Source organism: Telmatherina bonti (genome assembly GCF_933228915.1).
Source record: "Telmatherina bonti genome assembly, chromosome: 17".
Lineage (NCBI taxonomy): Eukaryota > Metazoa > Chordata > Actinopteri > Atheriniformes > Telmatherinidae > Telmatherina > Telmatherina bonti.
This window is the reverse complement of record NC_136615.1, coordinates 6,045,815-6,073,781: the sequence shown is the minus strand read 5'-3', so window position 1 is coordinate 6,073,781 and position 27,967 is coordinate 6,045,815. Positions and strand designations below refer to the sequence as shown.

The 27,967-nt window shown below is 48.4% G+C and overlaps 1 protein-coding gene across 1 annotated transcript in view; it reads right to left on the bottom strand.

Annotated features, from left to right (window-relative positions):
• Positions 1–4,220, bottom strand: part of LOC306767964 (synaptic vesicle glycoprotein 2C-like) — a gene marked incomplete at both ends in the record, with an annotated part of 54,941 nt that extends 50,721 nt beyond the window's left edge. The window contains one exon of the mRNA XM_079256147.1: positions 3,611–4,220. Coding sequence (XP_079112273.1) covers positions 3,611–4,220 — 610 coding nt within the window. The remainder of the gene's footprint in view (positions 1–3,610) is intronic.
• Positions 4,221–27,967: the final 23,747 nt, after the last annotated feature.

The window sequence follows — 27,967 nt, the reverse complement described above, 5'->3', positions numbered from 1 at the left end:
TGGCGATCGGCATCTGATCCGTCTGGCTGAACGTCGTGATGTTCTCTGCCGCAGAGCTGAGAACCAGTCAGCAAAATACTGAGTAAAACTTTGCCAAGAAGAAACTCTGGACCAGAAGCCTGCAGAACATCCGATCCTCCCCAGCCAACGTGGATAACAGAGAAAACTTCTGATTGGACCTTCATGCCAGAAGTATCAGGCTGGACATCCGGAACATTTCTGTATTTTTTTCTCGCATTCATCCACTTTGTCAACATGCTGTCCTAAATCGGTCCGAATCAATGGAATATAATCTAATTGCACCATAAAGATGATGTGAATTTGGTCCTTTTGGCTGAAAACAAACTTCAGCCGGTGAACCTGCAGGATGATATCTGGTCATTTTCTCCATCATTACTATTATTTCTCCCATCGATTCTTTCCACTGACGGATCTCTGATCCACCTCTCACAGAGCGACTGACCTCCCCAGAAAAATAACTGACAGAAGCACCTATTAACTGTGTCGTGCTGGTTCCATTTTCCATGAGCGAGCGTCGCCATCCATCCCTGTTTTTTATGGGAGATGGTAAAATGACTCATTCTTTCTATTCTCTCCCTCTCGTCTCCCACAGAGAGATGAGTCAGAATACGAGAGAAAGGAGGCTGAATGTAAAAACCAGGAGTTCAGCGTTCTCCCCCCGTGTCTGGTTCCGACACCACGCCGTCGCAGCGCATCAGTAAACAGGAAAATGCCTGGAAACGCTCTGAGATCCGTCAGAAAATCACACAAACTTTTCCCCAGAGTGGGAGTCATCACACCTCCTACTCACGTATCAGAATACCTGGTGCCATGACAACTCGCCGGCTGCTTCCACAGCTGAACGTGTCCCCCACCACCATGAGCAGCACAGATCCTCAGCAGCCGGAGGTTTTTAACAACCTGCTGGATGCTGCTTCCTTCAGCTGCTTTCTGGATAAATGTCAGCTTTTCTCACATGTTCAACACCTCAGCTGTCTGGATTCATTTCTGAAACTCACCACAAACACAGTCAGAGCACCGACTCTCAACAGGACCTCATGGCCATCTGGGATCTGGAAGTAATCAGATTACTACTGATATTTCATCTGATACGTCTTCATGCATTTCTGATATGCAGTATTTGAAAAATCCTGTTCCAGTCCATAATCGGATTTATTTGTAGGTATGAACACAGAGACATAACTTCATCTGGGATTTGTCGATAACAGCAGCCCCATGTTAGCATGTTAGCATTAAAGCTGTATGTGTACTAGCGTGGCGTCTGCATAGGGAAGCTGAAATGTTCTCTCACGCTTGTTTTCACTGCGTTGTTTTACAGTTTCTCTTCTGCAGTTACCTCACAAGTTCAGCAAGAAGCTCCAGAACCACGTCGTCATAAACCAACCAATCACAACAAAGCAAGGCGCACGTCAAGCTTTTCTGGACCTGAACGGAATATAACCGACATTACGCAGATAAGTATACGTCCAGTTTGAAGCCCGTTTATGCAGGACGCAGAAAACAGATTCGGAGACAGACGAACAGTTTCGTCTGTTCTGGTTACGTACGTGATTTGGTCCATTTTCAAGGAGCTAAGCTAGCTGTCACCTGACCCAAAACATAGAGGTACACCACTGGAAAAGGAGCAGTGTTTAGTTGGATGACTGATACACAACCAGCAAACAAACCAGAGAAGAAGAAGAGGAACATGAAGAAGACGCAGAAGAAAAATATTTTTGGTTTTCTTCTGGTGTTTTTGGACATTGAAACAACTTTACAGTGTTACCGCTATGGACAGTAAATGAAAGATGGACGGAGCCTCTGGCGGTTAAAAGTGAAGCCAATGCGGAAGTGACAAAACTGCAGTTCCCCCTTCATCCACTAGGGACTGCAAAATAGAGCAAATCCCCATAGACTCCAATGTTAAAAAGACCAACTTCACAGCAGAAATAAACATGTTCACAGCAGAAATAAACATGTTTACAGCAGAAATAAAATGTTTACAGCAGAAATAAACATGTTTACAGCAGGAATAAACACGTTTACAGCAGAAATAAACATGTTTACAGCAGAAATAAAATGTTTACAGCAGAAATAAACATGTTTACAGCAGGAATAAACACGTTTACAGCAGAAATAAACATGTTTACAGCAGAAATAAACACGTTTACAGCAGAAATAAACATGTTTACAGCAGAAATAAACATGTTTACAGCAGGAATAAACACGTTTACAGCAGAAATAAACATGTTTACAGCAGAAATAAACACGTTTACAGCAGAAATAAACATGTTTACAGCAGAAATAAACACGTTTACAGCAGGAATAAACATGTTTACAGCAGAAATAAACACGTTTACAGCAGAAATAAACATGTTTACAGCAGAAATAAACACGTTTACAGCAGAAATAAACACGCTGACAGCAGAAATTTTTCAGGGGCGTGTCCTTTTGATTGACAAGTACCGATCTCCCGCTTCAAGTCAGAAGAACGCAGAACAACCGCGGTTTTTAGCCGGTTAACAATGTGACTTAGCTTTAGCCCGCCTACCTCCGTTAGCTGGTTAGCTCCTGTTATCTCCGGGTTAGCTCTGTTAGCTCTTAGCTACAGAAAGCTCAGAGTTTGCTCGATGTCAATCATCCACCATGACGCTCACAGCCCCCCTCTCAGCTCCACCTCTTTGCCCATATTTGTATTTTCCTGGTGAGACGACACGCATGCCCCTGCCAAGATGGTGATGGTAGGGAATCTCGAAGCAAACAGGCTGCGAAACTGTTGTAAAAGTTACTCCTCTGACATCATGCTGCTGCATGACATTGTGTTTTCTGTTGCATTTCACTCACAGTGGCTTCAGCAACGAAATCTTTTCTGAATTCTGAATTTACTTTTCGGATTTAAATATTTCTGACTTAAAGTATTCTCTTCGGTTTACATGGAAACACGTTTATTTGTCTTTACTTAATTCTACTTCAGATCTGGGGGTTGGGAAGGATTCTGATTGGACATAAGGCGGACGAGACGTACCTACATCTACCGGAGATAAACAAACGCTGCTTCCTGCTTCTCGTCTTTCAGCCATAACGTGGAAAACCACGTGATTAGAACTATTCTGATTTGGACCTGTGTTGCTGTTTCAGCAGCTGAGAAGGAGGAGGAAGATAAAGTACAGGAGACGGGAGGCAGAAGACATGTGCCTCATCGTGACTGGACAAGGTACCGAGCATGTGCAGAGCGACCGGACTCAACTCTGAGCAGAATGAACGTTGACATGAGGAATTATTCAGTTTGGATTTAAAATGGGAACAAACCAGACACTTACCTCGGAACTAAGCTTAAGTCCGAGTTGTCATTTCCATTTGGAATTAGGTGTTTAGACGGTCATTTTCCATCAGTTTGAACCAGACTTAACTTTTATCCTGACTTAAAGAGGAATTAAAACCCGTCAACGTGCCATTTAAAGATAGTTATTTTGTCATTTTACTGGTCCGACCCACAGTTTGATCCCAGCAGATCAACATGTCAGAAGTCACTTTGTAAACAGAAGTTGTAACGCTGAGCAGTCAGTTTGGACACCAGGTCTGTGATGTGATCGTAGGAAAAGAAGCTTACCGAGCCATCCAGCTCCAGAGTTGGGGACGCACATGTCCGTCTCAGCACTGGGCAGGACGAAGCCCACCACAAACACCTCCACGCCGTCCGACATGAGCGCCAGGCCGAGTACGAAGAAGAGCTGCCACTGGAACCTCCCGTGGCCGCACTCCTGCATGATGAGCTCGTACTGCTGGGCCAGCTCCTCTTCGTCCGCCTGCCTCTCGTTCTCCAGCTCCTTCCGGCTCTTCACGCTGTCCGAGACCGGCTGGCCCAGAGCCACCTGGCCGTCTCTGGGCTTCCCATCGTTGTAGGCAGGCACGCCTTGGTACTCCCCCTCGTAGATCTCATCCTCATCGTCGTGGCCTTCTGTGGCATCGCTGGAAGCCCCGTCTTCGTCATTGGCTGCATTGTCAGCGTAGTGACCATCCTTCTGGGTGTAGCTGTTGTAGTTGTTGTCCTCCTCCTCCTCCTCGTTCTGGAAGCGGTTGTAGCTGCGATGGGCTGAGTATTCATCAGACGCTCGATCCACAGCTTTGGTGAAATTTTTGCCGGCTTGCCTCTTGGCTTCTTTAGCGATGTCCTTGGCTCCTTTCACCAGGGAGGTCCTGTTGTTGTGCACGTCGTCCATGTCGGCTCCGGCTTGTTGGCACCAAACAGCTCTCACTTTTTCTGATGTTCCGAGACAGGCGGCTGACGTGTAGAAAAGCCAACCAGACGCTGGACACCTAATGATTAATGTGGAATTCCATTGGATGAGAGACGATTGATCAGAAAGTATCAGCGCTCAGCGGAGGAAACCATCAGCCTGCAGGGACAAAAGAGAAAAGTAGCTTTAGTTTGATTAAAAGCTGCCTGTCATATATAACTGACTGCAGGATTTCCTCTGGGCAAAAGAAATCTAACAGAGCATTTTCACTCTCACACAAGACAAATGTCCTCCTGAAGCCGACAGAAGATGCAGCGTGAGGATGAAATGGAAGATGGAGAAAGAGAAGTGCATGTTCACGCTGCTTTCCGCGTCCTTTCTGATATTAGAAACAGACTAAACAGCGTTCAGCTCAAAGTTTAATCTAAGGAGCGTGACTTATTCTGCAAAAATAAGATCCATTGCAAAGCTTTTCTTCAGACGCCGTTGCTGCAGAAACCAAATCGTCTTTCAGTCTCTGTGGATCAAACATTTCTGTTTCGGCAACATGATCCACAACCAGGCGGGTTTGAATTATTCAGTGCAAAAACTTGCAAGTTGCCAATAAAAACACGATTACAGTCGGATTAGAGGAAGATTGTGTCTTTGGAAGGGAGATTTACTGGCAAGAAGCTCTGCACCTAACTAATGACATGTTAACTTGTTGCAGGAAGCTGGTTTGAGGTGTCTTTGGGTTTTTCTGCTTGGAGTTTGTGTGTCCTCCTTCACTTGAGGAGTTTAAATATCTCGGGGTCTTGTTCACGAGTGTGGGAAGGATGGAGCGTGAGATCGCCAGACGGATCGGTGCGGCGTCTGCAGTAATGCGGACTCTGCGCCGGTCTGTCGTGGTGAAGAAGGAGCTGAGCCAGAAGGCGAAGCTCTCGATTTATCAGTCGATCTACGTTCCTACCCTCACCTATGGTCATGAGCTGTGGGTCGTGACCGAAAGAACAAGATCTCGTATACAGGTGGCTGAAATGGGTTTCCTCCGCAGGGTGGCCGGGCTCTCCCTTAGAGATAGGGTGAGGAGCTCGGTCATCCGGGAGGAGATCAGAGTAGAGCCGCTGCTCCTTCACATCGAGAGGAACCAGTTGAGGTGGCTCGGGCATCTGGTCAGGATGCCTCCTGGACCTCCCTGGTGAGGTGTTCCAGGCACGTCCCTCTGGGAGGAGACCCCGGGGAAGACCCAGGACACGCTGGAGGGATTACATCTCTCGGCTGGCCTGGGAGCGCCTCGGGATCCCCCCGCAGAGTTGGCAAATGTGGCTGGGGAGAGGGAAGTCTGGGCTTCCCTGCTTAGGCTGCTGCCCCCGCGACCCGACCCAGGATAAGCTGCAGAAGATGGATGGATGGAGTTTGTGTGTCCGTCCGTGTCTGTGTGGGTGTAATCAGACATCTCACAGTCTTAATAACATATTCCTCATCTTGCCGGGAGCATGGCAACGCCTGTTGCACCATTTAGTTTGGACCCGCTTTGACTCATGCCTCGCATGTGGACCAACAGACCCCTCCTCTCTTCCAAGCCTTCACATTTGTGTCATAGCAGACGATGCCAGGGTCAGGTAGGAGGATATTATTCATGCCTGACATCATTAATTCATCCTTACAATCCAGCTGGGAATGCATGGCTTCTGTCAGACCTGGTTCACTTCTGGTTCCTGCTTATTGGCTAGAAAACATGTCAGGCTGCATGAGTTGCTCCCCTCAGGGCTTTTTCCAGCGTGGACGCTGGCATGGCCTCTGAGAGGACCTGTCAACCCACCAGGCCGTGTGAGCAGCTCGCTGCTGCAGAGACGGGCTGCTTGGGGTCTGCTTACAGCTGCTTTAACTCCGCTCACAGCAGCAACCGACAACCTCAAAGTTGATTTTATCACTGAAAGCATCAGAAACAGCTCCATATTCTCGTGGTAAAGGTTCAGTATCAGCGCTCAGGGTTAGATCACACAGCGTAGCCGCATACAAGACACACGCTTGAGTCTGAATGTTAAAACACAGCAGGGAAAAGAAAAGATGTTTTTTCTGTCTGCAGTACCGGGGGGGTGTTAAGTTCCCAAACAGAGCGTGGCAGGTTGATGTATGGTGTTTCTGCTCACCTTTGCTCCGCAGCATTAGATAAAACATCAGTAGGGATCTATCAGTTGAACATTTAGGCGCTCGGGGCTTCGCAGTGACATGAAGCATCCCAAGAGGATTTGGTGCAATGCAGCAGCCAAATGAAGGAGGAAAAGTGTCCTGACTAACTTTGTGCACGGCCAGATGATGAGACACAAACTCCTGGAGGCCATGAAGGCATCTGTGCACCACAGCAAAGAGAAAAGAGTCAGTGTTCTGCAGTCATGGGGAAGTTTTACTGCAGATAAACACCGAGAGAAAGCAGTAACGGGGAGCCAGCCTCACCTCTCAGTGATGAGTCGGTGTGTAACACACAGCTGCCATGCAGCCGATTATGGTACTTTATGAAGGGAGAGATGATGCTTTCATTCAGAAGGAAAAGACAAGCTAAACCCTTCCATCCACCGGCTGTTTGAGGGCAGATGAGGAGGGATGGGAACGCTCCTGCCAACCAAACATCCCATCTTCATCTCAGAGCGGTTCCATGTGGGCAAAGCCTCCTTCAGAGGACATCAACAGCTTCCTCCTTGTCTGCATAGTGTAGTGTACCGACTGCGAATTTTCATGTCTTCTCCCGAACGTAAATATACGTAAATGTATGTAAACTTATGTAAACGTACGTAAATGTACGTAAACTTATGTAAACTTATGTAAACGTACGTAAATGTACGTAAACTTATGTAAACTTATGTAAACTTATGTAAACGTACGTAAACGTACGTAAATGTACGTAAACTTATGTAAACGTACGTAAACTTATGTAAACGTACGTAAATGTACGTAAACTTATGTAAACGTACGTAAATGTACGTAAACTTATGTAAACTTATGTAAACGTACGTAAACGTACGTAAACTTATGTAAACGTACGTAAATGTACGTAAACTTATGTAAACGTACGTAAACGTACGTAAACTTATGTAAACGTACGTAAATGTACGTAAACTTATGTAAACGTACGTAAACTTATGTAAACGTACGTAAATGTACGTAAACTTATGTAAACGTACGTAAATGTACGTAAACTTATGTAAACGTACGTAAACTTATGTAAACGTACGTAAACGTACGTAAACTTATGTAAACGTACGTAAACGTACGTAAATGTACGTAAACTTATGTAAACGTACGTAAACTTATGTAAACGTACGTAAACGTACGTAAACTTATGTAAACGTACGTAAACGTACGTAAATGTACGTAAACTTATGTAAACGTACGTAAATGTACGTAAACTTATGTAAACAGGGATGTCCGTTTTAAACGTAACATCATCTTCCATGTGTCTCTTACGGTGTCCACACCTGACGTGTGAAGTTTGGAAAATCCAAACTTTTGCCACTTGGCGCGGGGCGTCAACCAATCAGAGTGATATACGTCACGGCTCCTTTTTCAGCGGAAGGAAGTCAAAAATGGAGGACAAGTTAATCGTTTCAATGTGTGCAACGCCAGTCATCTATGACTGTTCACATTTTTATTATCGTGGTAGGAACCGACCAGACCTTGCCCTACGACGTTCTCTATTTATTAAAAAAAGCCACGGCACTCTCTCTACTGCATCTTCCAATCAATGAAACTGACCAGAAGGAAAGCTCCGCCTTTCCTCCTCTCTTTTCCGCCGTGTTTGCAGCTCGCTCCCGACAAGCAGCAGGAGCGTCAGGAGCGTTTTGGGTGTTGGACAGTTTAGTGACCAGTGGCGAGCGTTCAGTAATGTGAACACACCGTTACATGACATGGTTCTGGTTCTGATGGAGGTTTTCCTTCCTGGTTCTGGTCCTGATGGAGGTTTTCCTTCCTGGTTCTGGTCCTGATGGAGGTTTTCCTCCTGGTTCTGGTCCTGATGGAGGTTTTCCTTCCTGGTTCTAGTCCTGATGGAGGTTTTCCTTCCTGGTTCTGGTCCTGATGGAGGTTTTCGTTACTGGTTCTGGTCCAGATGGAGGTTTTCCTTCCTGGTTCTGGTCCTGATGGAGGTTTTTCTCCCTGGTTCTGGTCCTGATGGAGGTTTTCCTCCCTGGTTCTGGTCCTGATGGAGGTTTTCCTTCCTGGTTCTGGTCCTGATGGAGGTTTTCCTTCCTGGTTCTGGTCCTGATGGAGGTTTTCCTCCTGGTTCTGGTCCTTATGGAGGTTTTCCTTCCTGGTTCTGGTCCTGATGGAGGTTTTCCTTCCTGGTTCTGGTCCTGATGGAGGTTTTCCTTCCTGGTTCTGGTCCTGATGGAGGTTTTCCGTCCTGGTTCTGGTCCTGATGGAGGTTTTCCTTCCTGGTTCTGGTCCTGATGGAGGTTTTCCTTCCTGGTTCTAGTCCTGATGGAGGTTTTCCTTCCTGGTTCTGGTCCTGATGGAGGTTTTCCGTCCTGGTTCTGGTCCTGATGGAGTTTGAAATCAGAGAAATTTGACTCAATGGTCCTTCTTTGTTGCTTTTTTCCCCAGTTCTTTCTGGTCTTAGCCTGGTTCCTGGTATGACTTCCCCCTAAGGACACGTTCACATCAGCCTTTCTGGTCTGAATCTGAGTCCATTTGCTCAGAAAGTCGCTTCGTTTGGGGAAATGTGAACACACCAAACAAATTCTGATTCGGACCAAAGAAGTGGACTCGGTTCCCCTACAAACGCAGGTCTTGGCCCGTTTCAAGCGGACCAAATACAGGAAGCGGACTACAAACCAAGTCCCTTCCTGCATGTGGCGTAGCGTTGCATTGTGGGTAAATCCATAGCGATGGCGTTAAGGGTCCTCTGCCTCGTCTGGTGTTCATACTGCGTCCATTGTTGCAGTGGATTTCTGCAGTATACTTGCATAAGACACAATAAAAACCCAAAACAGCCTTAGTTTGGTCTCCATGTTTAACTGGCAGGTGGAGGAAACAGAGTTTTCTTCTTCACGCCGGTCTGGTCCTCTCTTCTGATAAATACTAGTGCAGCGCCACCTCTGGTGGGAATGGGGAGATATTATTCTAATGGTTTGGCTAGTTTGACCAAAGTGCAGCGTGAACACGGTCTCGGTCCCCATGGATACACCCCCCTACAGCTGGACCGGGTCCCCGACCGGACCGAGTCCCCGACCGGACCGAGTCCCCGACCGGACCGAGTCTAGCGGACTGTCCTGATGTGAATGCACATTTAATCAGGTCAGCATGTTTAGTTTAAGTTCTGCCCCAATGTCACATATCAGGACATTAATAAGAATTTCTTCCCTTAGATCATAGAAATCATCTTGAAAAGGACGATAAACTACGACAGAAATGTTCTCATTCATTGCAATCTTTAGCTTGTGTGCTGCTGAGGCATCACAAAGACGTTTCTCTCTACAGTCTCCTCCGACTATCTGAGATCAAAGGTTAAACTCTGAACTAAACCTCAAGACTTCCTTTAACTAACAGGCACAAAGAAAACGCTAATCAATTCTGCAATGCTGAGGGAATAATGAAGCTCGACAGCGGCCAGGTTTGATCTCCCGCCTTCCTTCCCGTCTGACTGTCAGGTTCTCTTCGCTTCTTTCTGCTTCCTCCCATCTTCTCGCCTGTCTTATCCAAGCCAGCCAACAAATTCAAAGTCACCGTTGTGATGGCGGTGCAGAGTATAAAAGATATGTTCTGTTGACATTTCATTATTCATGATAGGCTATCCATTCCTCTCCTTATGCAAATGGCCATTAATGCTGACATTTAGAAGTCTTTCAGCGTCGTTTGAGCTGCAGAGATAATTCCTGAAAGTCCGGTCCAAACGCCCATCTAACATTTTCCCATGAGAAGTCCCCCCTCTACCCCCCCAAACTCTGCTTTCCTACCTATGAACAGGCAAGCTGATACTGTTTGTTGCTTTTATTTCCTCTGATGGTAAGGCTTTAGCTGCGTTGTGCAGGTCCGGGTTGTTATGATGTGATTTGAGCAATCAGCAAAAGTCCTGTAGGCTCTGAATCAGCAGTACATGGAGAGGAGAAATGATTTCCGTGCAGTCGTGCTGTCATGGCTCGCTGACGCCATACAGCTACACTCATTAATCACTCCAAACTCATGCACGGAAGTACAGGAAAAGCGTGCACGCACACACCTGCCTGCAGGTGCACGCTCTGAGACCCTCCGAGAACCTCTGCAGTCTGCAGGGTTAAGGAAGAAACCAGGTTCTGCAGGACAAGAAGCAGAACGTAGTTTCGGTTCAGACCCTGCAACCTGCAGGTGCACGCTCTGAGACCCTCCGAGAACCTCTGCAGTCTGCAGGGTTAAGGAAGAAACCAGGTTCTGCAGGACAAGAAGCAGAACGTAGTTTCGGTTCAGACCCTGCAACGTACTGGGTGACAGTATGTAAAGTGGTGTGCAGAGCCCTGCAGGCCTTCTGGGCTCCACAGATGGCTGCAGCAATGTTTGCTCATCATGTGAAGAACGCCACGCACAGCTCCACAGCCGGGAGCTTTAAGATCCCAAAGAAACGGCAGAAAAGCTCCATGTAGCTGTACGTTGGGGTGGCTCAGGAGGAGCAGCGGGTGCTTGTTGGAGGGTCAGTGGTCTGATTCACGACTCGCATGCTGAGCCCCACGTTGCCTCTTAAAGACGCAGCTAGCATCTGCTTCAATGTGACTTTATTTCTGTCCCTATAAATACCTAACCTGAATTTACTGCCTCTAAAACAGGGGTGTCCAGCTCCGGGCCTCAAGGGCCACAATCCTGCAGGGTTTCCATGTATCCCTGCTCCAACACGCCTGACTCAAACTAATCAGTCATTCTGCAGAACGTCATTGGCTGTTGGATCCATTTCATTGAAGTCAGGTGTGTTGGAGCAGGGATGCATTGAAAAGCAGCCCTTGAGGAGCAGCTATGGGCACACCTCTGAAAGAACAAGAATATTCTTGACTGAAGCTGCTGTTTCACCTCCTCTTGCTTTTATTTTATTCTACTTTTTCTAAGGTAATATTTTAATGTTTATTCCTCCTTGAGGCGTTTATCGTATTAATACAGGCGACAAATTTAATATGATGCTTCCATTTCCTCACATTTTCTGTTTCAGCGTTCTAGTGTCGCCCTCTCATGTAGGGTTCTAGTGTCGCCCTCTCATGTACGGTTCTAGTGTCGCCCTCTCATGTAGGGTTCTAGTGTCACCCTCTCATGTAGGGTTCTAGTGTCGCCCTCTCATGTAGGGTTCTAGTGTCGCCCTCTCATGTACGGTTCTAGTGTCGCCCTCTCATGTAGGGTTCTAGTGTCGCCCTCTCATGTAGGGTTCTAGTGTCGCCCTCTCATGTAGGGTTCTAGTGTCACCCTCTCATGTAGGGTTCTAGTGTCGCCCTCTCATGTAGGGTTCTAGTGTCGCCCTCTCATGTAGGGTTCTAGTGTCGCCCTCTCATGTACGGTTCTAGTGTCGCCCTCTCATGTAGGGTTCTAGTGTCGCCCTCTCATGTAGGGTTCTAGTGTCGCCCTCTCATGTAGGGTTCTAGTTTCGCCCTCTCATGTAGGGTTCTAGTGTCGCCCTCTCATGTAGGGTTCTAGTGTCGCCCTCTCATGTACGGTTCTAGTGTCGCCCTCTCATGTAGGGTTCTAGTGTCGCCCTCTCATGTAGGGTTCTAGTGTCGCCCTCTCATGTACGGTTCTAGTGTCGCCCTCTCATGTAGGGTTCTAGTGTCACCATCTCATGTAGGGTTCTAGTGTCACGCTCTCATGTAGGGTTCTAGTGTCACCCTCTCATGTAGGGTTCTAGTGTCGCCCTCTCATGTAGGGTTCTAGTGTCGCCCTCTCATGTACGGTTCTAGTGTCGCCCTCTCATGTAGGGTTCTAGTGTCACCATCTCATGTAGGGTTCTAGTGTCACGCTCTCATGTAGGGTTCTAGTGTCACCATCTCATGTAGGGTTCTAGTGTCGCCCTCTCATGTAGGGTTCTAGTGTCGCCCTCTCATGTAGGGTTCTAGTGTCGCCCTCTCATGTAGGGTTCTAGTGTCACCATCTCATGTAGGGTTCTAGTGTCGCCCTCTCATGTAGGGTTCTAGTGTCGCCCTCTCATGTAGGGTTCTAGTGTCGCCCTCTCATGTACGGTTCTAGTGTCGCCCTCTCATGTAGGGTTCTAGTGTCACCCTCTCATGTAGAGTTCTAGTGTCGCCCTCTGATGTAGGGTTCTAGTGTCGCCCTCTTATGTAGAGTTCTAGTGTCACCATCTCATGTAGGGTTCTAGTGTCGCCCTCTTATGTAGAGTTCTAGTGTCACCATCTCATGTAGGGTTCTAGTGTCACCCTCTCATGTAGGGTTCTAGTGTCGCCCTCTCATGTAGGGTTCTAGTGTCGCCCTCTCATGTAGGGTTCTAGTGTCACCCTCTCATGTAGGGTTCTAGTGTCGCCCTCTCATGTAGGGTTCTAGTGTCGCCCTCTCATGTAGGGTTCTAGTGTCGCCCTCTCATGTAGGGTTCTAGTGTCGCCCTCTCATGTAGGGTTCTAGTGTCACCATCTCATGTAGGGTTCTAGTGTCACGCTCTCATGTAGGGTTCTAGTGTCACCCTCTCATGTAGGGTTCTAGTGTCGCCCTCTCATGTAGGGTTCTAGTGTCGCCCTCTCATGTACGGTTCTAGTGTCGCCCTCTCATGTAGGGTTCTAGTGTCGCCCTCTCATGTAGGGTTCTAGTGTCCCCCTCTCATGTAGGGTTCTAGTGTCGCCCTCTCATGTACGGTTCTAGTGTCGCCCTCTCATGTAGGGTTCTAGTGTCGCCCTCTCATGTAGGGTTCTAGTGTCGCCCTCTCATGTAGGGTTCTAGTGTCGCCCTCTCATGTACGGTTCTAGTGTCGCCCTCTCATGTACGGTTCTAGTGTCGCCCTCTCATGTAGGGTTCTAGTGTCACCATCTCATGTAGGGTTCTAGTGTCACGCTCTCATGTAGGGTTCTAGTGTCACCCTCTCATGTAGGGTTCTAGTGTCGCCCTCTCATGTAGGGTTCTAGTGTCGCCCTCTCATGTACGGTTCTAGTGTCGCCCTCTCATGTAGGGTTCTAGTGTCACCATCTCATGTAGGGTTCCAGTGTCACGCTCTCATGTAGGGTTCTAGTGTCACCATCTCATGTAGGGTTCTAGTGTCGCCCTCTCATGTAGGGTTCTAGTGTCGCCCTCTCATGTAGGGTTCTAGTGTCGCCCTCTCATGTAGGGTTCGAGTGTCACCATCTCATGTAGGGTTCTAGTGTCGCCCTCTCATGTACGGTTCTAGTGTCGCCCTCTCAAGTAGGGTTCTAGTGTCACCCTCTCATGTAGAGTTCTAGTGTCGCCCTCTGATGTAGGGTTCTAGTGTCGCCCTCTTATGTAGAGTTCTAGTGTCACCAACTCATGTAGGGTTCTAGTGTCGCCCTCTTATGTAGAGTTCTAGTGTCACCATCTCATGTAGGGTTCTAGTGTCACCCTCTCATGTAGGGTTCTAGTGTCGCCCTCTCATGTAGGGTTCTAGTGTCGCCCTCTCATGTAGGGTTCTAGTGTCACCCTCTCATGTAGGGTTCAAGTGTCGCCCTCTCATGTAGGGTTCTAGTGTCGCCCTCTCATGTAGGGTTCTAGTGTCACCATCTCATGTAGGGTTCTAGTGTCACGCTCTCATGTAGGGTTCTAGTGTCACCATCTCATGTAGGGTTCTAGTGTCGCCCTCTCATGTAGGGTTCTAGTGTCGCCCTCTCATGTAGGGTTCTAGTGTCGCCCTCTCATGTAGGGTTCTAGTGTCACCATCTCATGTAGGGTTCTAGTGTCGCCCTCTCATGTAGGGTTCTAGTGTCGCCCTCTCATGTAGGGTTCTAGTGTCGCCCTCTCATGTACGGTTCTAGTGTCGCCCTCTCATGTAGGGTTCTAGTGTCACCCTCTCATGTAGAGTTCTAGTGTCGCCCTCTGATGTAGGGTTCTAGTGTCGCCCTCTTATGTAGAGTTCTAGTGTCACCATCTCATGTAGGGTTCTAGTGTCGCCCTCTTATGTAGAGTTCTAGTGTCACCATCTCATGTAGGGTTCTAGTGTCACCCTCTCATGTAGGGTTCTAGTGTCGCCCTCTCATGTAGGGTTCTAGTGTCGCCCTCTCATGTAGGGTTCTAGTGTCACCCTCTCATGTAGGGTTCTAGTGTCGCCCTCTCATGTAGGGTTCTAGTGTCGCCCTCTCATGTAGGGTTCTAGTGTCGCCCTCTCATGTAGGGTTCTAGTGTCGCCCTCTCATGTAGGGTTCTAGTGTCACCATCTCATGTAGGGTTCTAGTGTCACGCTCTCATGTAGGGTTCTAGTGTCACCCTCTCATGTAGGGTTCTAGTGTCGCCCTCTCATGTAGGGTTCTAGTGTCGCCCTCTCATGTACGGTTCTAGTGTCGCCCTCTCATGTAGGGTTCTAGTGTCGCCCTCTCATGTAGGGTTCTAGTGTCCCCCTCTCATGTAGGGTTCTAGTGTCGCCCTCTCATGTACGGTTCTAGTGTCGCCCTCTCATGTAGGGTTCTAGTGTCGCCCTCTCATGTAGGGTTCTAGTGTCGCCCTCTCATGTAGGGTTCTAGTGTCGCCCTCTCATGTACGGTTCTAGTGTCGCCCTCTCATGTACGGTTCTAGTGTCGCCCTCTCATGTAGGGTTCTAGTGTCACCATCTCATGTAGGGTTCTAGTGTCACGCTCTCATGTAGGGTTCTAGTGTCACCCTCTCATGTAGGGTTCTAGTGTCGCCCTCTCATGTAGGGTTCTAGTGTCGCCCTCTCATGTACGGTTCTAGTGTCGCCCTCTCATGTAGGGTTCTAGTGTCACCATCTCATGTAGGGTTCCAGTGTCACGCTCTCATGTAGGGTTCTAGTGTCACCATCTCATGTAGGGTTCTAGTGTCGCCCTCTCATGTAGGGTTCTAGTGTCGCCCTCTCATGTAGGGTTCTAGTGTCGCCCTCTCATGTAGGGTTCGAGTGTCACCATCTCATGTAGGGTTCTAGTGTCGCCCTCTCATGTACGGTTCTAGTGTCGCCCTCTCAAGTAGGGTTCTAGTGTCACCCTCTCATGTAGAGTTCTAGTGTCGCCCTCTGATGTAGGGTTCTAGTGTCGCCCTCTTATGTAGAGTTCTAGTGTCACCAACTCATGTAGGGTTCTAGTGTCGCCCTCTTATGTAGAGTTCTAGTGTCACCATCTCATGTAGGGTTCTAGTGTCACCCTCTCATGTAGGGTTCTAGTGTCGCCCTCTCATGTAGGGTTCTAGTGTCGCCCTCTCATGTAGGGTTCTAGTGTCACCCTCTCATGTAGGGTTCAAGTGTCGCCCTCTCATGTAGGGTTCTAGTGTCGCCCTCTCATGTAGGGTTCTAGTGTCGCCCTCTCATGTACGGTTCTAGTGTCGCCCTCTCATGTAGGGTTCTAGTGTCACCATCTCATGTAGGGTTCTAGTGTCACGCTCTCATGTAGGGTTCTAGTGTCACCCTCTCATGTAGGGTTCTAGTGTCGCCCTCTCATGTAGGGTTCTAGTGTCGCCCTCTCATGTACGGTTCTAGTGTCGCCCTCTCATGTAGGGTTCTAGTGTCGCCCTCTCATGTAGGGTTCTAGTGTCCCCCTCTCATGTAGGGTTCTAGTGTCGCCCTCTCATGTACGGTTCTAGTGTCGCCCTCTCATGTAGGGTTCTAGTGTCGCCCTCTCATGTAGGGTTCTAGTGTCGCCCTCTCATGTAGGGTTCTAGTGTCGCCCTCTCATGTAGGGTTCTAGTGTCGCCCTCTCATGTACGGTTCTAGTGTCGCCCTCTCATGTAGGGTTCTAGTGTCACCATCTCATGTAGGGTTCTAGTGTCACGCTCTCATGTAGGGTTCTAGTGTCACCCTCTCATGTAGGGTTGTAGTGTCGCCCTCTCATGTAGGGTTCTAGTGTCGCCCTCTCATGTACGGTTCTAGTGTCGCCCTCTCATGTAGGGTTCTAGTGTCACCATCTCATGTAGGGTTCTAGTGTCACGCTCTCATGTAGGGTTCTAGTGTCACCATCTCATGTAGGGTTCTAGTGTCGCCCTCTCATGTAGGGTTCTAGTGTCGCCCTCTCATGTAGGGTTCTAGTGTCGCCCTCTCATGTAGGGTTCTAGTGTCACCATCTCATGTAGAGTTCTAGTGTCGCCCTGTGATGTAGGGTTCTAGTGTCGCCCTCTTATGTAGAGTTCTAGTGTCACCAACTCATGTAGGGTTCTAGTGTCGCCCTCTTATGTAGAGTTCTAGTGTCACCATCTCATGTAGGGTTCTAGTGTCACCCTCTCATGTAGGGTTCTAGTGTCGCCCTCTCATGTAGGGTTCTAGTGTCGCCCTCTCATGTAGGGTTCTAGTGTCACCCTCTCATGTAGGGTTCTAGTGTCGCCCTCTCATGTAGGGTTCTAGTGTCGCCCTCTCATGTAGGGTTCTAGTGTCGCCCTCTCATGTAGGGTTCTAGTGTCGCCCTCTCATGTAGGGTTCTAGTGTCGCCCTCTCATGTAGGGTTCTAGTGTCGCCCTCTCATGTACGGTTCTAGTGTCGCCCTCTCATGTAGGGTTCTAGTGTCACCATCTCATGTAGGGTTCTAGTGTCACGCTCTCATGTAGGGTTCTAGTGTCACCCTCTCATGTAGGGTTCTAGTGTCGCCCTCTCATGTAGGGTTCTAGTGTCGCCCTCTCATGTACGGTTCTAGTGTCGCCCTCTCATGTAGGGTTCTAGTGTCACCATCTCATGTAGGGTTCTAGTGTCACGCTCTCATGTAGGGTTCTAGTGTCACCATCTCATGTAGGGTTCTAGTGTCGCCCTCTCATGTAGGGTTCTAGTGTCGCCCTCTCATGTAGGGTTCTAGTGTCGCCCTCTCATGTAGGGTTCTAGTGTCACCATCTCATGTAGGGTTCTAGTGTCGCCCTCTCATGTACGGTTCTAGTGTCGCCCTCTCATGTAGGGTTCTAGTGTCACCCTCTCATGTAGAGTTCTAGTGTCGCCCTCTGATGTAGGGTTCTAGTGTCGCCCTCTTATGTAGAGTTCTAGTGTCACCATCTCATGTAGAGTTCTAGTGTCACCATCTCATGTAGGGTTCTAGTGTCACCCTCTCATGTAGGGTTCTAGTGTCGCCCTCTCATGTAGGGTTCTAGTGTCGCCCTCTCATGTAGGGTTCTAGTGTCGCCCTCTCATGTAGGGTTCTAGTGTCACCCTCTCATGTAGGGTTCTAGTGTCGCCCTCTCATGTAGGGTTCTAGTGTCGCCCTCTCATGTAGGGTTCTAGTGTCGCCCTCTCATGTACGGTTCTAGTGTCGCCCTCTCATGTAGGGTTCTAGTGTCACCATCTCATGTAGGGTTCTAGTTTCACGCTCTCTTGTAGGGTTCTAGTGTCACCCTCTCATGTAGGGTTCTAGTGTCGCCCTCTCATGTAGGGTTCTAGTGTCGCCCTCTCATGTAGGGTTCTAGTGTCACCATCTCATGTAGGGTTCTAGTGTCACGCTCTCATGTAGGGTTCTAGTGTCACCATCTCATGTAGGGTTCTAGTGTCGCCCTCTCATGTAGGGTTCTAGTGTCGCCCTCTCATGTAGGGTTCTAGTGTCGCCCTCTCATGTAGGGTTCTAGTGTCACCATCTGATGTAGGGTTCTAGTGTCGCCCTCTCATGTACGGTTCTAGTGTCGCCCTCTCATGTAGGGTTCTAGTGTCACCCTCTCATGTAGAGTTCTAGTGTCGCCCTCTGATGTAGGGTTCTAGTGTCGCCCTCTTATGTAGAGTTCTAGTGTCACCATCTCATGTAGGGTTCTAGTGTCGCCCTCTTATGTAGAGTTCTAGTGTCACCATCTCATGTAGGGTTCTAGTGTCACCCTCTCATGTAGGGTTCTAGTGTCGTCCTCTCATGTAGAGTTCTAGTGTCGCCCTCTCATGTAGGGTTCTAGTGTCACCCTCTCATGTAGGGTTCTAGTGTCGCCCTCTCATGTAGGGTTCTAGTGTCGCCCTCTCATGTACGGTTCTAGTGTCGCCCTCTCATGTAGGGTTCTAGTGTCACCATCTCATGTAGGGTTCTAGTGTCACGCTCTCATGTAGGGTTCTAGTGTCACCATCTCATGTAGGGTTCTAGTGTCGCCCTCTCATGTAGGGTTCTAGTGTCGCCCTCTCATGTAGGGTTCTAGTGTCGCCCTCTCATGTAGGGTTCTAGTGTCACCATCTCATGTAGGGTTCTAGTGTCGCCCTCTCATGTACGGTTCTAGTGTCACCATCTCATGTAGGGTTCTAGTGTCGCCCTCTCATGTAGGGTTCTAGTGTCGTCGTCTCATGTAGGGTTCTAGTTTCGCCCTCTCATGTACGGTTCTAGTTTCGTCGTCTCATGTAGGGTTCTAGTGTCGCCCTCTCATGTACGGTTCTAGTGTCACCATCTCATGTAGGGTTCTAGTGTCGCCCTCTTATGTAGGGTTCTAGTGTCGTCGTGTCATGTAGGGTTCTAGTTTCGCCCTCTCATGTAGGGTTCTAGTGTCGCCCTCTCATGTGGGGTTCTAGTGTCGCCCTCTGATGTAGGGTTCTAGTGTCGCCCTCTCATGTAGGGTTCTAGTGTCGCCCTCTTATGTAGAGTTCTAGTGTCACCATCTCATGTAGGGTTCTAGTGTCACCCTCTCATGTAGGGTTCTAGTGTCGCCCTCTGATGTACGGTTCTAGTGTCGTCGTCTCATGTAGGGTTCTAGTGTCACCATCTCATGTAGGGTTCTAGTGTCGCCCTCTGATGTACGGTTCTAGTGTCACCCTCTCATGTAGGGTTCTAGTGTCGCCCTCTCATGTAGGGTTCTAGTGTCACCCTCTCATGTAGAGTTCTAGTGTCGCCCTCTCATGTAGGGTTCTAGTGTCACCATCTCATGTAGGGTTCTCGTGTCGTCGTCTCATGTAGGGTTCTAGTGTCGCCCTTTCATGTAGGGTTCTAGTGTCACCATCTCACGTAGGGTTCTAGTGTCGCCCTCTCATGTAGGGTTCTAGTGTCGTCGTCTCATGTAGGGTTCTAGTGTCGCCCTCTCATGTACGGTTCTAGTGTCACCCTCTCATGTAGGGTTCTAGTGTCGCCCTCTCATGTACGGTTCTAGTGTCGCCCTCTCATGTAGGGTTCTAGTGTCGCCATCTCATGTAGGGTTCTAGTGGCGCCCTCTCATGTAGGGTTCTAGTATCACGCTCTCATGTAGGGTTCTAGTGTCACCCTCTCACGTAGGGTTCTAGTGTCACCATCTCATGTAGGGTTCTAGTGTCGCCTTCTCATGTACGGTTCTAGTGTCGCCCTCTCATGTAGGGTTCTAGTGTCACCATCTCATGTAGGGTTCTAGTGTCGCCCTCTCATGTACGGTTCTAGTGTCGCCCTCTCATGTAGGTTTCTAGTGTCGCCCTCTGATGTAGGATTCTAGTGTCGCCCTCTCATGTAGGGTTCTAGTGTCACCCTCTCATGTAGAGTTCTAGTGTCGCCCTCTGATGTAGGGTTCTAGTGTCGCCCTCTTATGTAGAGTTCTAGTGTCACCATCTCATGTAGGGTTCTAGTGTCGCCCTCTTATGTAGAGTTCTAGTGTCACCATCTCATGTAGGGTTCTAGTGTCACCCTCTCATGTAGGGTTCTAGTGTCGCCCTCTCATGTAGGGTTCTAGTGTCGCCCTCTCATGTAGGGTTCTAGTGTCGCCCTCTCATGTAGGGTTCTAGTGTCACCCTCTCATGTAGGGTTCTAGTGTCGCCCTCTCATGTAGGGTTCTAGTGTCGCCCTCTCATGTAGGGTTCTAGTGTCGCCCTCTCATGTACGGTTCTAGTGTCGCCCTCTCATGTAGGGTTCTAGTGTCACCATCTCATGTAGGGTTCTAGTTTCACGCTCTCTTGTAGGGTTCTAGTGTCACCCTCTCATGTAGGGTTCTAGTGTCGCCCTCTCATGTAGGGTTCTAGTGTCGCCCTCTCATGTAGGGTTCTAGTGTCACCATCTCATGTAGGGTTCTAGTGTCACGCTCTCATGTAGGGTTCTAGTGTCACCATCTCATGTAGGGTTCTAGTGTCGCCCTCTCATGTAGGGTTCTAGTGTCGCCCTCTCATGTAGGGTTCTAGTGTCGCCCTCTCATGTAGGGTTCTAGTGTCACCATCTGATGTAGGGTTCTAGTGTCGCCCTCTCATGTACGGTTCTAGTGTCGCCCTCTCATGTAGGGTTCTAGTGTCACCCTCTCATGTAGAGTTCTAGTGTCGCCCTCTGATGTAGGGTTCTAGTGTCGCCCTCTTATGTAGAGTTCTAGTGTCACCATCTCATGTAGGGTTCTAGTGTCGCCCTCTTATGTAGAGTTCTAGTGTCACCATCTCATGTAGGGTTCTAGTGTCACCCTCTCATGTAGGGTTCTAGTGTCGTCCTCTCATGTAGAGTTCTAGTGTCGCCCTCTCATGTAGGGTTCTAGTGTCACCCTCTCATGTAGGGTTCTAGTGTCGCCCTCTCATGTAGGGTTCTAGTGTCGCCCTCTCATGTACGGTTCTAGTGTCGCCCTCTCATGTAGGGTTCTAGTGTCACCATCTCATGTAGGGTTCTAGTGTCACGCTCTCATGTAGGGTTCTAGTGTCACCATCTCATGTAGGGTTCTAGTGTCGCCCTCTCATGTAGGGTTCTAGTGTCGCCCTCTCATGTAGGGTTCTAGTGTCGCCCTCTCATGTAGGGTTCTAGTGTCACCATCTCATGTAGGGTTCTAGTGTCGCCCTCTCATGTACGGTTCTAGTGTCACCATCTCATGTAGGGTTCTAGTGTCGCCCTCTCATGTAGGGTTCTAGTGTCGTCGTCTCATGTAGGGTTCTAGTGTCGCCCTCTCATGTACGGTTCTAGTGTCGCCCTCTCATGTAGGGTTCTAGTGTCGCCCTCTCATGTACGGTTCTAGTGTCGCCCTCTCATGTAGGGTTCTAGTGTCACCATCTCATGTAGGGTTCTAGTGTCACGCTCTCATGTAGGGTTCTAGTGTCACCATCTCATGTAGGGTTCTAGTGTCGCCCTCTCATGTAGGGTTCTAGTGTCGCCCTCTCATGTAGGGTTCTAGTGTCGCCCTCTCATGTAGGGTTCTAGTGTCACCATCTCATGTAGGGTTCTAGTGTCGCCCTCTCATGTACGGTTCTAGTGTCACCATCTCATGTAGGGTTCTAGTGTCGCCCTCTCATGTAGGGTTCTAGTGTCGTCGTCTCATGTAGGGTTCTAGTGTCGCCCTCTCATGTACGGTTCTAGTGTCGCCCTCTCATGTAGGGTTCTAGTGTCGCCCTCTCATGTACGGTTCTAGTGTCACCCTCTCATGTAGGGTTCTAGTGTCGCCCTCTCATGTAGGGTTCTAGTGTCACCCTCTCATGTAGGGTTCTAGTGTCACCATCTCATGTAGGGTTCTAGTGTCACGCTCTCATGTAGGGTTCTAGTGTCACCATCTCATGTAGGGTTCTAGTGTCGCCCTCTCATGTAGGGTTCTAGTGTTGCCCTCTCATGTAGGGTTCTAGTTTCGCCCTCTCATGTAGGGTTCTAGTGTCGCCCTCTCATGTAGGGTTCTAGTGTCGTCGTCTCATGTAGGGTTCTAGTGTCGCCCTCTCATGTACGGTTCTAGTGTCACCATCTCATGTAGGGTTCTAGTGTCGCCCTCTTATGTAGGGTTCTAGTGTCGTCGTGTCATGTAGGGTTCTAGTTTCGCCCTCTCATGTAGGGTTCTAGTGTCGCCCTCTCATGTGGGGTTCTAGTGTCGCCCTCTGATGTAGGGTTCTAGTGTCGCCCTCTCATGTAGGGTTCTAGTGTCGCCCTCTTATGTAGAGTTCTAGTGTCACCATCTCATGTAGGGTTCTAGTGTCACCCTCTCATGTAGGGTTCTAGTGTCGCCCTCTGATGTACGGTTCTAGTGTCGTCGTCTCATGTAGGGTTCTAGTGTCACCATCTCATGTAGGGTTCTAGTGTCGCCCTCTGATGTACGGTTCTAGTGTCACCCTCTCATGTAGGGTTCTAGTGTCGCCCTCTCATGTAGGGTTCTAGTGTCACCCTCTCATGTAGAGTTCTAGTGTCGCCCTCTCATGTAGGGTTCTAGTGTCACCATCTCATGTAGGGTTCTCGTGTCGTCGTCTCATGTAGGGTTCTAGTGTCGCCCTTTCATGTAGGGTTCTAGTGTCACCATCTCACGTAGGGTTCTAGTGTCGCCCTCTCATGTAGGGTTCTAGTGTCGTCGTCTCATGTAGGGTTCTAGTGTCGCCCTCTCATGTACGGTTCTAGTGTCACCCTCTCATGTAGGGTTCTAGTGTCGCCCTCTCATGTACGGTTCTAGTGTCGCCCTCTCATGTAGGGTTCTAGTGTCGCCATCTCATGTAGGGTTCTAGTGGCGCCCTCTCATGTAGGGTTCTAGTATCACGCTCTCATGTAGGGTTCTAGTGTCACCCTCTCACGTAGGGTTCTAGTGTCACCATCTCATGTAGGGTTCTAGTGTCGCCTTCTCATGTACGGTTCTAGTGTCGCCCTCTCATGTAGGGTTCTAGTGTCACCATCTCATGTAGGGTTCTAGTGTCGCCCTCTCATGTACGGTTCTAGTGTCGCCCTCTCATGTAGGGTTCTAGTGTCGCCCTCTGATGTAGGATTCTAGTGTCACCCTCTCATGTAGGGTTCTAGTGTCACCCTCTCATGTAGAGTTCTAGTGTCGCCCTCTCATGTAGGGTTCTAGTGTCGCCCTCTGATGTAGGGTTCTAGTGTCACCCTCTGATGTAGGGTTCTAGTGTCACCCTCTCATGTAGGGTTCTAGTGTCACCCTCTCATGTAGGGTTCTAGTGTCGCCCTCTCATGTAGGGTTCTAGTGTCACCCTCTCATGTAGAGTTCTAGTGTCGCCATCTCATGTAGGGTTCTAGTGTCGCCCTCTCATGTAGGGTTCTAGTGTCACCCTCTCATGTAGGGTTCTAGTGTCGCCCTCTCATGTAGAGTTCTAGTGTCACCATCTCATGTAGGGTTCTAGTGTCACCCTCTCATGTAGGGTTCTAGTGTCGCCCTCTCATGTAGGGTTCTAGTGTTACCATCTCATGTAGGGTTCTAGTGTCGCCCTCTCATGTACGGTTCTAGTGTCGCCCTCTCATGTAGGGTTCTAGTGTCGCCCTCTGATGTACGGTTCTAGTGTCGCCTTCTCATGTAGGGTTCTAGTGTCACCCTCTCATGTAGGGTTCTAGTGTCGCTCTCTGATGTACGGTTCTAGTGTCACCCTCTCATGTAGGGTTCTAGTGTCGCCCTCTGATGTAGGGTTCTAGTGTCGCCCTCTTATGTAGAGTTCTAGTGTCACCATCTCATGTAGGGTTCTAGTGTCACCCTCTCATGTAGGGTTCTAGTGTCGCCCTCTGATGTACGGTTCTAGTGTCGTCGTCTCATGTAGGGTTCTAGTGTCACCATCTCATGTAGGGTTCTAGTGTCGCCCTCTGATGTACGGTTCTAGTGTCACCCTCTCATGTAGGGTTCTAGTGTCGCCCTCTCATGTAGGGTTCTAGTGTCACCCTCTCATGTAGAGTTCTAGTGTCGCCCTCTTATGTACGGTTCTAGTGTCGCCCTCTCATGTAGGGTTCTAGTGTCACCATCTCATGTAGGGTTCTAGTGTCGCCCTCTCATGTACGGTTCTAGTGTCGCCCTCTCATGTAGGGTTCTAGTGTCGCCCTCTGATGTACGGTTCTAGTGTCACCCTCTCATGTAGGGTTCTAGTGTCGCCCTCATGTAGGGTTCTAGTGTCGCCCTCTCATGTAGGGTTCTAGTGTCACCATCTCATGTAGGGTTCTAGTGTCGCCTTCTCATGTAGGGTTCTAGTGTCACCCTCTCATGTAGGGTTCTAGTGTCGCCCTCTGATGTACGGTTCTAGTGTCACCCTCTCATGTAGGGTTCTAGTGTCGCCCTCTGATGTAGGGTTCTAGTGTCGCCCTCTTATGTAGAGTTCTAGTGTCACCATCTCATGTAGGGTTCTAGTGTCACCCTCTCATGTAGGGTTCTAGTGTCGCCCTCTTATGTACGGTTCTAGTGTCGTCGTCTCATGTAGGGTTCTAGTGTCACCATCTCATGTAGGGTTCTAGTGTCGCCCTCTGATGTACGGTTCTAGTGTCACCCTCTCATGTAGGGTTCTAGTGTCGCCCTCTCATGTAGGGTTCTAGTGTCACCCTCTCATGTAGAGTTCTAGTGTCGCCCTCTCATGTACGGTTCTAGTGTCGCCCTCTCATGTAGGGTTCTAGTGTCACCATCTCATGTAGGGTTCTAGTGTCGCCCTCTCATGTACGGTTCTAGTGTCACCATCTCATGTAGGGTTCTAGTGTCACCCTCTCATGTAGAGTTCTAGTGTCGCCCTCTCATGTAGGGTTCTAGTGTCGCCCTCTGATGTACGGTTCTAGTGTCACCCTCTCATGTAGGGTTCTAGTGTCGCCCTCTCATGTAGGGTTCTAGTGTCACCCTCTCATGTAGAGTTCTAGTGTCGCCCTCTCATGTAGGGTTCTAGTGTCGCCCTCTCATGTAGGGTTCTAGTGTCACCCTCTCATGTAGGGTTCTAGTGTCGCCCTCTCATGTAGGGTTCTAGTGTCGCCCTCTCATGTAGGGTTCTAGTGTCGCCCTCTCATGTAGGGTTCTAGTGTCACCCTCTCATGTAGAGTTCTAGTGTCACCCTCTCATGTAGAGTTCTAGTGTCGCCCTCTCATGTAGGGTTCTAGTGTCGCCCTCTCATGTAGGGTTCTAGTGTCACCCTCTCATGTAGGGTTCTAGTGTCGCCCTCTCATGTAGGGTTCTAGTGTCGCCCTCTCATGTAGGGTTCTAGTGTCACCCTCTCATGTAGAGTTCTAGTGTCGCCCTCTCATGTAGGGTTCCAGTGTCACCCTCTCATGTAGGGTTCTAGTGTCACCCTCTCATGTAGGGTTCTAGTGTCACCCTCTCATGTAGGGTTCTAGTGTCGCCCTCTCATGTAGGGTTCTAGTGTCACCCTCTCATGTAGAGTTCTAGTGTCGCCCTCTCATGTAGAGTTCTAGTGTCGTCATCTCATGTAGGGTTTTATTGTCGTCCTCTCATGTAGGGTTCTAGTGTCACCCTCTCATGTAGGGTTCTCTTGTCTAGTCTTGTGTTCTCGTATTGCACTGTGTAGCACTTTTTATTCGTGCTTTCAGGTCGCCCATCTCCAAGTAACGGTATTGTTAATGAATCACAACTGGACTGTTTCAGAGAGACCGCACGTATGTTCCAGGTTTAAGTTTCTCATTTTCTGTTTTAATGTTGCTCATTCGAGTAACATGAGTAACTTTCTCATCATCAGTGTCCTTTCTGAGATTTTATTCTGTCTTTTTTGGCCATTTCCATTCAGATTTCCACACAAGCAGCAGAGATTTGGTTTTTACGAGTGTTTTTTTTTTTTTTTTTGTAACAAAACAGATTTGAGACAAAATAAGAAACTCAAACTGACTTGTTTATATGAAGAAGATCAGCAGCATCCCAAACATGTGAAACTGAAACTTTTCAGGCATCAGACACACGAGCTGAGTGTTTGGAGCAATGAGGACTTTCAACACATCGTCTGGAGACTGACGAAGATGTGAAAGTCTCCAGTGGAGCCGAGGAGAGAAGAGTCAGATTGAAAGTGATGAAAAGGCATTACCCATCAGCTCCGCTGCGCACAGATGAAGGCCAGAAGAATATGACTGTTTATATTTCCAGACACACTGAGGCAGAGGAAACTACCACGCAGCAGCATCTGATGCAGGATCTCCCTGTAAACACACACATGCACCCAGCTGACGGATGGCTTATGTATAATAATAACTAGAGGTGTTTACTGACTGCTGGAGCTCGGCCAGCTGCAGCAGGATCACCGTGTGGATGGAATCATATCTATTATAAGCTGCATGTTGTTCCTCCCTCCATCCCAAATGAAGATAAGCTACATAAATTATGTGTTTTATGGATTAAATAAATCGGGAGGGGTTTGACTGCGTTTCTGAGTTAAAATACCATCTGATGTAACATCATTATCACGTTCAGGATTTTATATGTATGTACAGTACAGACTCAGCTTTCACAGTATGGAGGTGGTAAAATCTACTTTCCCCTTAATTCTAAAAAAATAAAACAGCTGAAAATGATGACTTTTGTTCAACATGTTGAACAGAATGTTAAAATGGAAAACCACTATTAAGAATAAGTTCCATATCTGCACGTTGTATTCTCTATGTCAAACGTATCCACCAGGCGACTAAAGACAAGTATCACATGGTGGAAAAACAGGTTTCTGAGCAAAGTTTGGACCCTGAAGTGAAACAAAAGGTGACACCAGATGTATCACATGTTGGAGCAGGCTCATGACTGACAGCTGATCGGGTCAAACAACCACCTTCAAATCATCACAGATGGGAAATTCACGACACAAATACACACACATACACACACACACACACACACACACACACACACACATTAGTTGTTCAGGAGCTTAGCTATCGGTCACTTCACAGAAAAAGTTTTGTTGCAAAATGTGCTTTAGGAAAAAATTGGTTGGTTGGTTGGTCTGTTGGTTGATTGGTTGATTGATTGATTGACGAAGAAAATGAAAGAAGACGATGCAGAAACTCCCAATAAAAAACACGAAGTAAAAAACACCACTCTAACTCTAAACTCAGCACTGCCCCCTGCTGGTTGAAGTGACGTTACCATGGTAACGTAAAGTCGTAAGAGGATGGCGACGTAAAGCGACGTTTGAAACAGGCGTCTTCATTTGTGGAGCAAAATGAGCAGAAATGGAGCTTCAGGCTGGAAACTTTTAGAAGGTTCATAGATCAGGAGGACAACGTGTTTTCTGTTAGACGCTAAAACTCTCCGACTGACATGACGCTAAAACTCTGAGATGATGCTAATTTCTCTGATTTAAAGACAGGCCCCAGACTCATCTAATGGTTTCATTTCAGAAGCCGACCCCTGCAACAATCTCACAGCCCAGTTTGAGAAACACTTTCAGCTTTTTAAGAGTTCTCCATTCAGATGAGAAGCCTTCAACATGTTCCTGATGGGACGTGGACTTCCTGTTATTAGCAGGAAGTTGGAGCAGAAACCCGACCTGCACAATGGTTTCACTATCTTTCACTTCCATCAGCAATACATTTATTTACTTCTCCTTCACTCTCAGCCATGAACAGTTCTGGTCAGAAGCTGTAGGGTTTGTTCCTGAACAGACACACACCTCTTGATGTTCATGCTCCCATCGTTGTGTTTGTGTTTGCAGATGAAAACACAGAAGTTCATGCATGTTGCGTGTTCTGATTTGCTGTTTCTGACAGAGTCTGGTCGCCTCATCATGCACAGGTAACTTTCTGCAGGTAAATGAAACCTGAGAAGGATGGATTCTCCAGAAAACATCTTCAGTTTCCTATTTTACCACCAGAAAAGCAACAAACAGCTTGTTTTTGCTCCAGGAGCAGCTTCCTGCCTGCAGATCAGACATGGAAACCTTAACAAAACAAACTCAAAGCTAATTTCAACCCAAGCTCATCGAAGACAAACCATGATGTCCCGTCTCTCCTGTCAGATTTTATTCTCCTTCAGCCACTTCTATAAAGGAATTCCACACACGCAGCAGAGATTAGGTTTTTATGGGGTTTTTCTTCATAAAACAGACTTAAGACAGAATAAGAAACTCAAGCTGACTTGTTTTGATGGAAAAGCTCAGCAGAAGTTCCTGAATGTCGCGTTCTCTGATTGGCTGTTTC